Genomic DNA, 12,792 nt, shown 5'->3' with positions numbered 1-12,792 from the left:
GTACCCTTCTCCTCCTGCCCCGAATCCCTCCCAGCATCAGGGTCATTTCCAATAAGTCAACTCTTCACATGAGGTGGCCAAAGTATTGGAGTTTCAGCTTCAACATCAGTCCTTCCAATGAACACCCAGGACTGATCTCTTTTAGGATGGACTGGTTGGATCTCCTTGCAGTCCAAGGGACTCTCAAGAGTCTTCTCCAACACCACAGTTCAAAAGCATCAATTCTTTGGCACTCAGCTTTCTTCACAGTCCAATTCTCACATTCATAAATGACCACTGGAAAAACCATAGCCTTGACTAGATGGACCTTTGTTGGCAAAGTAATATCTCTGCTTTTCAATATGCTATCTAGACTGGTCATAACTTTCCTTCCAAGGAGTAAGCATCTTTTAATTTCATGGCTGCAATCACCATGTGCAGTCATTTTGGAGCCCAAAAAATAAAGTCAGCCACTGTTTCCACTGTTTTTCCCATGAAGTAATGGGACCAGATGCCATGATCTTCGTTTTCTGAATGTTGAGCTTTAAGCCAACTTTTTCACTCTCCTCTTTCACTTTCATCAAGAAGCTTTTGAGTTCCTCTTCACTTTCTGCTATAAGGGTGGTGTCACTTGCATATCTGAGGTTATTGATATTTCTCCTGGCAATCTTGATTCCAGCTTGTGTTTCTTCCAGCCCAGCGTTTCTCATGATGTACTCTGCATACAAGTTAAATAAGCAGGGTGACAATATACAGCCTTGACGTCCTCCTTTTTCTATTTGGAACCAGTCTGTTGTTCCATGTCCAGTTCTAACTGTTGCTTCCTGACCTGCATATAGGTTTCTTAAGAGGCGGGTCAGGTGGTCTGGTATTCCCATCTCTTTCAGAATTTTCCACAGCTTATTGTGATCCACACAGTCAAAGGCTTTGGCATAGTCAATAAAGCAGAAATAGATGTTTTTCTGGAACTCTCTTGCTTTTTCCATGATCTAGCAGATGTTGGCAATTTGATCTCTGGTTTCTCTGCCTTTCTAAAACCAGCTTGAATATCTGGAAGTTGACATATTGCTGAAGCCTGGCTTGGAGAATTTTGAGCATTACTTTACTAGTGTGTGACATAATTGCAATTGTGTGGTAGTTTGAGCATTCTTTGGCATTGCCTTTCTTTGGGATTGGAATGAAAACTGACTTTTTCCAGTCCTGTGGCCACTGCTGAGTTTTCCAAATTTGCTGGTTAACTTCCTCTACACTACAGTAGTTTCATTATTCTCACCCCTATTTCAGCATTTTAATAGTATAATTCTAGTCAATATTTAGGAGGCTAACAGAGTTTTCGTGTTCATATTGTCTGACTTCTGTTGTGTATAATATAAGAGTTGATGGCCCGCTAACACGAAGTTACTCGAAAGGCATTCTCCATAGGCCTGAGCTTCTAAGCTATCGGAGTCCCCTCAGCTAGTTGAGGTGTTGGACCAAAGGGTTTCACTTCTGCAGCAAGTCAAGGAAAGCAGTGATTATTCCCTGTAGATGTGAGGTAAGATCATTGGAAAAGACCCTGTTGCTGGGCAAGGTTGAAGGCAGGAGGAGAAGGGGAGGATAGAGGATGAAATGGTTGGATGGCATCACCGACTCGATGGACATGAGTTTGAGCAAGCTCCAGGAACTGGTGATGGGCAGGAAAGCCTAGTGTGCAGCAGTCCATGGAGTCACAAATAGTTGGACATGACTGAGTGACTGGACTGAACTGAACTGAGGAGATGTTCTAGGACTAATGCATATATAAAGATACAACACTCTGATAGTCATCTTGCAATGTAAAATTATATATAATGCTTATTAATGATGCTTATAATTTTCTTACTAAATAAACTTTTCTTGGTATATATAATATAAGGTAATAATTTAAATATATTAAGTGAATCTCCTGTAAGGTATATTCTAATATGTGACAAGTATATTCTTTTAACCTGTAATGATAACATATCTGAAATACAGAACGAATTTTAGAGATATTGAGTATTGGGAGCTGGACTTAGAAACTAATGTCAAATCACTGGGAGATCCCAACAGAGATGACAAAGAAAGACAGTTGTTTGAGAGCACAAGTCTGGGAGCCAAAGAATCAGGCAGTTATCAGGGAGCTACTACTTGTAAGATAACTCAAGCTACTGCAGATTAGATTTATCTGCAAATATATGAATTTGTACAGAAGGAAAATTCTACATTAAACTAAATTGCTAAGTCCCTAAGCAGACAAGACAGGAAGATAGACCAGAACCAGCAGTTAAACCAACAGCCAATGTAGAGAACTTGAATGCTGTGATGTTCATGCTAACATTTATTGTAACATCAGTACCTAAAACTTGAATGTTACAGGCATGCACTGATACAGGATGAAGGCTTTGGAGTCACTTTTATTAGCTGGCTGACTCAACCTGCGTGACAATATCTATGATTTCATGTATGTATGTTCACATATTTTGCCCAATTTAAATTGGATTATCTATCTTTTCAGTATCAATATACAGAAATTCTTTACATATTCTGAATATGAACACTATTGATTGCATATGTTATAAATATTTCCTTCCACTCTGTAGATTTCATTTTTATTCTCTTAATGATGCCTCTAGGTAGACAGGAGTTAGGCTCTTAATTTTATCAATCTTTTCTTTAATACTGTTTTTTATTTTGTTGCAGAAACTTTTCTTCTCTCTGAGGCTTTCACTATAAATTATTCATTAATGTTCTACAAAGCTTGTTTTCATCTTTTATGATTAATTCTAAAACCTACCTGATTTTTTGTAGTATACTGGTAGAAGTCATGTTTTAGGTTTTGTCCACTTTGATAGTCAATTGATCCAGAATTATTTATTAAAAACACTAGTGCCTTTGTCTTGGTTCAAGTATGTATGTGTCAGCATGCTTGTGTGCATACATTTCTGAATTTCTGAGTAAACCTTGCTGTTTGATGGGTCTGTTTATTTGTCTTTGCTCCAATACAGTATTGACTGACTGTGTAAAGGCACTATAGCCTTGTAGGTCTCAGTATTCCACCGAGTAAGTGCTTTTACTTCATTCTTTAAAATTGCCTTATTCTTCTTCATCTTTTATAATTTCATATGAAATTTATAGTTAGGGTCTCAATTTCTATACCTGAACTAACCTTGGATTCTGATTTTTATTTTATTGAACCAATAGAACAATTTGGAGAGATTTGCAATCTTTACAAAATGATCATTCTGTAAACAAAGTATGTAAGTCTCCCCATTTGTACATCATCCTTGAGCCCAAATTTTTGGATATTTGCTTATTTGTAATAGTAGACCATCTATAAATATTTATTTTTAATATATGCAAGTGTGTTTTGAATAATTATATTTTATTTTCCATTTTAAATCCTAGCCCTTCTACTTTTTCTTTTTGTCTTAATGTCAGATGGTTCCTGAATCAACATTAAAAAGAAGTGGTTTTAATAAGGCATGTTAAAACCATTTCCTAACTCAAAAGGAAAGCTTTTAAAGTTTTACTATCATTAATAATGTTTTTGTATGTTTTTCTGGGATAAACAAGTTTCCTGCTGTATAAAGTTTATTTCATAGGGAATAAGCACACCATGCATTTTCATCTTTTAGCAGATTGTTCACTTTATCATGACTTTATAGTATCCTTTGTATGCCTACCTATGCTTAGGTCTTATATCAGTATTGCTACTACAGTCACTGTAGGCATAAACCCTTTTTTTTCCATTATTTTATTATCAGTTTTTTTGGTTTGGGGTGTTCATGTATACTTGTGTGCATTTATGTGTAGGTATGAGTGTTCTAAGAAGTTCATAAGTAGATTTTCTGTTTTTAATCTGATATGGTCATCTTTGTCTTTTGCTGGATGAATATAATTCATTTACATTTGATACATTAATGGATATACATAGACTTATTTATATCAGCATATTTTGTGTTTCTGAATATCAACAATTTTTTTGCTTCTCTTTTTCTATTTTCTTGCGTTTTACCTTCCTTTTGATTGACAATGCTTTAGTGTTTCATTTGTTGGTACTGTAATTTGAAAATCATAGATTCTACATCACTTTCTATCAATGGTAATCTATAAGTGCTAACATCAACATTAGTAATTTATTGTGATGAATTTAAATCTTTCAGTATTATGAGCCTCTTGAAAAAGGTAGTATTCTTCATGTTCAAATACATCTCTTCATTTATTTTTAAAATTTTACTTTTATAATTTTAAGCATCAAAATCACTTTATAGCTCATAAGTTATTAAATATAAGGTCATATTTTATTACAATGTTTGTTCAATATTACTTATATGTGTTTGATTAACTCTGAATTCACTTCTGTGCTTATTAAGGAAGAATTTTTACTAGAATACTAAAGAGATATAGAAGGAAATGGCAACCCACTCCAGTGTTCTTGCCTGGAGAATCCCAGGGACAGCAGAGCCTGGTGGGCTGCTGTCTGTAGGGTTGCGCAGAGTTGGACACGACTGAAGCGACTTAGCAGTAAAGAGATACATGCCCCAAACGTTTATAATTTACATATGATAAATCTCTTCTTTTGTTCTCATTCCTTCAAGAGAGTTCCTGCGGTTGTTGTCACGTTCTTGACTGAGAGCCTCTCTGCCTCTTGGTGTATATTTAATACCTTTTGTCTTCAGATCTTGTGCTGCTGATAAGAAATCTGCTATCAGTGAAATTGTTGTTCCTGTGTAGATACTTTTCTTTTACCTTTAATGTTTTTTAATATTTCCTTTTGATCTCAGAACAATTAAATACTGAAATACTGTAAGAAAACTTTTAAGGAGGCAAATAAAATTATAGCTTTTATTAAATATTTTAACTTTTTAAAAAAAGTAACAGTAATTTGTAGGTAGCCCTAGGAAACTATTTTTTTAAAACATGAAAATAACGGTCAAATATTTGTGTTTGTTTATATTTATTAAGAATTTATATTTAATCTATCTTAATCTCAAATTTTTGATATTAAGATTAATTTTATCTTCAATTATCAGAAGTTCTTTGATGTCGTTATGGGTACATTTACCTTTACTCTACTCTTTCAGAATACATTTTTATCATGTTGGAAATTAAGTAAGGTCTTTCTACAATCTGGAATATTTTTGGTAAACCTCTTATAATACTGCTTCTTCAGTTCAGTTCAGTCACTCAGTCGTGTGTGACTCTTTGCAACGCCATGGACTGCAGTATGCCAGGCCTCCCTGTCCAGTCACCAGACAGGTCAAAGCCAACATCTAGAATTCTGTGAGTGTAAAGTATATTCTGCTCCTTTTGGTAGTGAGTATACATCAGAAGTGCAGACTATCTTTTTAGAACTGTTCCTGAGCTACGGAGTGGGGGATAGAATCAGGGCAAGTTAAAATGCTACAGATGTCTCCCATTGATTTTCAGGTTGATGGTTTGTTTTCCATATTAAGCATGTGTGCTGCTGCTATAGCTTTTGATCAGATTCCAGAAGTCCAAAGAGGCTTATTTTGACAGGGTTTTCCATATTATATGTTACTTTTCTAGAGAGAAGTACTTTTTTGATTTTTCTATTCCATCTTTTAACCCATGTCCCTCCAGGGAGTTAATAATTTCCTGATTTTACTCAGACATTTTAGCAAGTGGTCTGTAAATATATTCAATTTTTCACTTAATGACAGGTGTCAGTCCCTTACTTTTTCTTAAGCAGAACTTTTACATTTATATATAGAAATATGTGCTGCTTATGGCTCACATTTTTCAGTAGAGTTGAGTGATTAATGTTGTGTGGAAAAAGTCTAATGAACGTCAGTAGCTATATTGTCTGTCAAAATGCATGGAAATTAGAACTTTTAATTCCCATTAGCCTCTTCCCAATATATGCACTGCTACGTATTTAGTTCAGTCTTGTTCTAGGTCCCAGAAGACACTTCCAGAATTCTCTGTACAGTGTGTCTGCTTATTTTTGTAAATGTATTGCTACTTTCCTTGATCTGTATTTTTACAGTGTGAATTCTCTTTCTAGGATGACTTCTTCCCTGTTTGAAATGAAATCTTGGACTTTCCTTCAGTAAGAATAGTTGAATCCATACTATCTCAGCTCAAGACGAGTTTTGTGTGCCTGCTAAGTCACTTCGGTTGTTTCTGCCTGTTAGCTGTTTTTAAAGAAGAGTGTGGTGTAGGGTATGTAGTCTCTCATCTTGCCAGAAACTGAAGTCTAAATCTCAATGTTTGTAAACTATATCCTTCAAATTTGAACACTTGACTTTTAACTTCCCATTTCACAATTGGGGGAAATGGTTTTCTTATGATTTCTTGTAATTCACCTCCCATAACAGCTGATTTTTGTTGGCTTTTGTAATATTCATTTTACATTGTTAAGATCTGTACTGTTCACATTCTGGTTAGTCATTATCCTTACCACAATTTTGACCATTCTTCCCCTACTAAAATGAATTTAATGCTGCATGATAGTTCTCTAGTCACAAGTCATGCATATATCTGCAATATACAACTGACTGACAAAGATTTTTTTCCAAGATATATGTTAGGGTCATATTTTATGAGTTTATACATGCATCAAAATTATATATATGTATGTGTATCTCTGAATGTATATATAGTGACCATATTTTACTGTCAGTTCAGTTCAGTTCAGTCACTCAGTCGTGTCCAGCTCTTTGGGACCCCATGAATCGCAGCACACCAGGCCTCCCTGTCCATCACCAACTCCCGGAGTTCACTCAAACTCACATCCATCGAGTCGGTGATGCCATCCAACCATCTCATCCTCTGTTGTCCCCTTTTCTTTCTGCCCACAATCCCTCCCAGCATCAGTAAAATGCATTATTTTACTGTAATAATATATTAATATTAATAATATAATAATATTAATAGTAATTTTATATATTATACATAATATATACGGGGCTTCCCAGTGGGGTGCTAGTTGTAAAGAACTTACCTGCCAATGCAGGAGATGTAAAAAATGCAGGTTTCATCCCTGAGTTGGAAAGACAGATCACCCAGAGGAGGGCATGGTAACCTAGTATTCTTGCCTGGAGAGTTGCGTGGACAGGGAAGCCTGCTGGGCTACAGTTCATAGGGTCAAAACAGTCAGACATGACTGAAGCGACTTAACACACACACACACACACACACTGATACATGTAAATGTGTTGTTGTTGTTCAGTCACATAGTCCTATCCAACTAAGTGCAACCCCATGGACTACAGCATGGCAGTCTCCCCTCCTTCACTGTCTCCTGGTTGTTCAAACGCATGTCCATTGAGTGATGATTCCATCCAACCATCTCATCCTCTATCACCCCCTTCTCCTCCTGTCTTCAATCTTTCCCAGCAGGGTCTTTTCCAGTGAGTCAGCTCTTCACATCAGGTGGCCAAAATATTGGAGTTTCAGCTTCAGCATTAGTCCTTCCAAGGAATATTCAGGGTTGATTTCCTTTAGGATTGACTAATTTGGTCTTGTTATCCAAGGGACTCTCAAGAGTCTTCTCCAACACCATGGTTCAAAAGCATCAGTTTTTCAGTGCTCAGCCTTCCTTATGATCCAACTCTCACATCCATACATGACTACTGGTAAAACCATAGTTTTGACAGTATGGACATTTGTCAGCAAAGTGATGTCTCTGCTTTTTAATATGCTGTCTAGGTTGGTCATAGTTTTCCCTCCAAGGAGGAATTGTCTTTTAATTTCATAGCTGCAGACACTGTCCAACCAAGATCTGGAAGATTTTGGTTCATGTACTTTTCAAGCCTGTGCACAGTGATTTTGGAGCCCAAGAAAATAAAATCTGCCACTGTTTCCATTTTCCCCCCATCTATCAGCATCAAGTGATGGGACAGGTGCCATGATCTTTGTTTTTGAATCCTGAATTTTAAGCAAGCTTTTTCACTCTCCTCTTTCACGTTCATCGAAAGGCTCTATATTCCTCTTCGCTTTCTGCCATTAGGGTAGTATCATCTGCATATTCGAGATTATTGATATTTCTCCCAGCAATTTTGATTCCAGGTTATGATTCATCCAGCCTGGCATATCGCAGATGTACTCTGCATATAAGTTAAATAAGCTGGGTGACAATATACAGCCTTGAAAAACTCCTTTCCCAATTTTGAACCAACCTGTTGTTCCATGTCCAGTTTTAACTGTTGCTTCTTGACCTGAAAACAGGTTCCTCAGGAGGCAGATAAGATGGTCTGGTATTCCCATCTCATGGAGACTTGTCCACAGTTTGTTGTGATCCACACAGTCAAAAGCTTTAGCATAGTCAATGAAGCAGGAGTAGATTTTTTTCTGGAATTCTCTTGTTTTTTTTATGATCCAATGGATATTGTTAATTTGATCTCTGGCTACTCTGCCTTTTGGAAATCCAGCTTATAGATCTGGAATATTGTGGCACATAACTTTTGACGCCTAGTTTGAAAGAGTTTGAGCATTACTTTGTTAGCATTTATAATGTGTGCCACTGTATGATAGTTTGAATATTCTTCAGTGTTGTCTTTCTATGGGATTGGAATGAAAACTGATTGTTTCTAGTCCTGTGGCCATTGCTGAGTTTTCCAAATATGCTGGCATGTGGAGTGCAGCACTTTCACAGCATCATCTTTAAGATTTTTAATACCTCAACTATATTTCCATCACCACACTAGATTTGTTTATATATATTATATAAACATATAATATATGTAATACAATAATGTTGCAGGAAGAAGGACCCCTCCAAGAGTCTAAGAATAAATTGTCAATATGTGAATATGGCTTCACTTTAGTCTTAAGTGTTCTATAGAAAGTTAATACACTGTCCATTTGGAGAAAATAAATGATAAGACAAAAATGAATAAAAATTAGTGAAACTTATCATGGCATCTGGTCCCATCACTTCATGGGAAATAGATGGGGAAACAGTGGAAAGAAACAGTGTCAGACTTTATTTTTGGGGGCTCCAAAATCACTGCAAATGGTGACTGCAGCCATGAAATTAAAAGACACTTACTCCTTGGAAGGAAAGCTATGTCCAACCTAGATAGCATATTCGAAATCAGAGACATTACTTTGCCAACAAAGGTTCATCTATTCAAGACTATGGTTTTTCCTGTGGTCCCGTATGGGTGTGAGACTGTGAAGAAGGCTGAGTGCTGAAGAATTGATGCTTTTGAACTGTGGTGTTGGAGAAGACTCTTGAGAGTCCCTTGGACTGCAAGGAGATCCACCAGTCCATTCTGAAGGAGATCAGCCCTGGGATTTCTTTGGAAGGAATGATGCTAAAGCTGAAACTCCAGAGCCTTGGCCACCTCATGCAAAGAGTTGACTCATTGGAAAAGACTCTGATGCTGGGAGGGACTGGGGGCAGGAGGAGAAGGGGACAAGAGAGGATGAGATGGCTGGATGACATCACTGACTCGATGGACATGAGTCTGAGTGAACTCCGGGAGTTGGTGATGGACAGGGAGGCCTTGTGTGCTGAGATTCATGGGGTCACAAAGAGTAGGAGATGACTGAGTGACTGAACTGAACTGAACTGAACTGATATACTATATACTAGTATGGTTTATAATCCCTAATACTTATCTGTTAAAGCAACCCACTCCAGTATTCATGCCTGGAAAATCCCATGGACCGAGGAGCCTGTGGGGCTACAGTCCATGGGGTCACAAAGAGTCGGACACAACTGAGTGACTTCACTTTTACAATAAAAACTAAGAAACAAAAAGGCAAAGGAATTTTGAAGAAAAAAACTTCAGGGAGGTAGGGACAACACAAGCTTCCTCTGAATTCACTTCTCATAAATAACTCCTATTTTCATTGCTATCCAATCCTGACTTTTCTATCACACTTCAGTCCTTTGCAGACTGTCATTGGCAATGGAGGGAAACCAATCACAGATCACAGAATTCATCCTGCTGGGATTCCAGCTCAGTAAAAACATGGAATTGCTCCTTTTTGGTATCTTCTCCCTGTTATATGTCTGCAACCTGCTGGCAAATGGCATGATCCTGGGACTCATTTGCCTTGACCCCAGACTGCACTCCCCCATGTATTTCTTCCTTTTCCACCTGGCCATCATCGACATATCCTATCCTTCCAGCAATTTGCCCACCTTTCTGGAAAACCTAGTAAAACACACAAAAAGCATCTCCTTTGACCCTTGCACTGTGCAGATGCTTTTCAATTTGACTTTTGGATCTATAGAGTGCCTCATTTTGTTGGCGATGTCCTATGACAGGTATGTGGCGATCTGCCATCCCCTCCAGTACATGGTCATCATGAACTGGAGAGTGTGCTCCATCCTGGCCATTGCTTGCTGGGCGTGTGGATTTGCCCTGGCCCTGGTCCAAGTAATTCTCTTGTTAAGATTACCCTTTTGTGGCCTCCAGAAGGTGAACCACTTCCTCTGTGACATTCGCTCTGTCCTCAAATTGGCCTGTGGTGACATCTGGATCAATGAAATGTTCCTCTTTGCTGATGGCGTTCTTATCTTAGTCGGGCCTCTTGCCCTGGTGTTGGTCTCCTATATGCGTATTCTCTGGGCCATCCTGAAGATCCAGTCAAAGGAGGGCCGCAAGAAAGCCTTCTCCACCTGCTCCTCCCACCTCTGTGTGGTTGGGTTCTACTTTGGCTTAGCCATGATTGTTTACATGGTTCCCGACAACAGTCAACAAGAAGAACACCTGAAGATCCTTTTCCTGTTTTATACTCTTTTCAACCCATTGCTGAACCCTCTTGTCTACAGTGTCAGGAATGCTCAAGTGAAGGCTGCCTTCCACAGAGTACTGCAGAAGAAAACAACGTGAAGGAGGGTCCAGTTTTGGTTCAGTGCATTCTTTTCCCTTCAGAGATGTGATTGCTGGTGCAAGAAAACTCAAAATTCCCCAGAAAATGACATGGTTTAATGAAGAGCATTACTCCAGAGTAACATCAGCATTATGGAAGACTAGGAATCCCTAAGCCTCCATTCCTCCATGGAGACAAGAACATATAGACCTAATTTCCTTTGTGGAAACACTGAAGTTAGATAATAGTAGCAGCATTCCAGAAAAGCACAATACCAAGAAGAAATACAGTAAGCATTCAGGCAAGTTTATGCTGTTTCACCCTCCATACCTACTTCCCTTTCCTGGCAGTGTGTCAATATCAGGAGAAGATCCCCAACTCCCAACACTCCCTCAAAGGGGGAAAAGAAGAATGGATCATGTAGACTATTTCTGAGTTTTCAGGGAATGGCTTGAGGATTTGTTAGTTGTCTTGCCTGACTCAGAGCACCGATGGGAATGCCATCCTGATTGGGATCTCTGAGAAAGATGGCAAGCACCAACTTTCTGCAGCTGTATAGGGATATTTTGGATTTTCATAGTTCTCAAAAATCTGCACTGGTATCTCATTCTAGTTTTCAAATGAAATTCCTTGATGACATGTAATGTTGAGTTTTTTAGCAGTTGTTTCCTTGCTATCTGTATATTTTCCTTGGTGAGATGTCTCTTTACATCTTTTCCCCATTGTTGTGTAATAAACTTTACTTTTTAGAGCTATTCCAGAATCACTGCAAAATTGAGTGGAAATTGCAGACACCCTGTATAGCACTCTGCATCCAAACATGTATAGCCTCCCCTGTCATCAATATCCCCCTTTAGAGTGGCACATTTGTTATTCACACACCTATATCAGCACATCATCATCACCCAAAGTCCATAATGTACATTTGAGCTCACTCACGGTGTTGTATGTTCTGTGTGTTTGCATGGGTGTACAGGTATGTACATCCACCATTATATTATCATACACAGTATTTTCACTGCCCTAAATGATTACCTCTTCCTTCTTCCCTTCTTGCAAATCTCTGGCAACTACTCATCGCTTAATTCCCTCCAGAAAAGAAGAAAAAAGGTAGTCACTCAATCATGTTCCATTCTTTGTGACCCCATGGACTATAGCCCACCAGGCTTCTGTGTCCCTCGAATTCTCCAGGCAAGAATGCTTGATTCTTCTGAACCTAAGTATCAAACCTGGGTCTCCTGCATTGCAGGCAAATTCTTTACCGTCTGAGACATCAGAGAAGCCCAATTCCCTCCATAGTTTTGGCTTTCCCAAATATCATATGGTAGGAAAAATATGTAATTTTTTTCATATTGGTTCCCTTCACTCAACTGTACATATCTGTTTCCTCTGTCTTTATTTTTGCTTGATAGTTCATTTCATTTTCATGCAGAATATATTTCCTTTGTCTGAATGCACCATGTTTTATTTATCCATTTACCTACCAAACAACATCTTGATTACTTTCAGATTTAGGCAATTATGAATAAAGTTACTTTAAACATCTCTGTGCAGGTTTTTGTGTTGACATAAATTTCAAATCCTTTGGGTACATACCAGGCAGTGCCATTGGTAGATCCTGTTGTTAAGAGGAAGCTTCGTTTTTTGAGAAAATGTGAAAATTTCAAAGTGACTATATGATTTTCTTGAATGAAAATGAATTTTCTTCAGCAATATATGAAAGTTCCTGTTGATTCGCACACTAGTCATTATTTAGTGCTGTCAGTTTTCTGGATTTTAGCCATTCTACTAAGTGCATAATGATATTTTATTGTTTCACTTTGTATTTTCCTGATGACAGAGATATGGAGTGTCTTTTCATCTGTTATTTATCATCTGTCTGTCTGTCTTTGAAAGATGCCTGTTAGGATTTTTGGCTCATTTTTAAATAGAGTTGCTTGTTTTCTTACTATTTTAAGAGTTCTTTGTATATTTCAGAATCAAATTATTGTTCCTATATGCACAAAGATTTTTCCTCCA

General features: G+C 37.8%; 1 protein-coding gene across 1 annotated transcript; it reads left to right on the top strand.

Moving 5' to 3' along the window:
• The first annotated feature begins 9,855 nt into the window (after positions 1 to 9,855).
• LOC147373550 (olfactory receptor 2A2-like) lies at positions 9,856 to 12,382 on the top strand. Its single transcript, XM_086398279.1, has one exon. The coding sequence runs from the start codon at positions 9,864 to 9,866 to the stop codon at positions 10,791 to 10,793; it is 930 nt and encodes a 309-aa protein (XP_086254405.1). The 5' UTR covers positions 9,856 to 9,863; the 3' UTR covers positions 10,794 to 12,382.
• The last annotated feature ends 410 nt before the right edge of the window (positions 12,383 to 12,792 follow it).

The sequence above is a fragment of the Bos grunniens genome, chromosome 4, assembly GCF_055505025.1.
Source record: "Bos grunniens cultivar Pamir isolate PY7600 chromosome 4, Bosgru_T2T1.0, whole genome shotgun sequence".
Taxonomy (NCBI): domain Eukaryota; kingdom Metazoa; phylum Chordata; class Mammalia; order Artiodactyla; family Bovidae; genus Bos; species Bos grunniens.
Note: the sequence above shows the minus strand (reverse complement) of the source record. Positions and strands in the feature narration are given on the sequence as shown.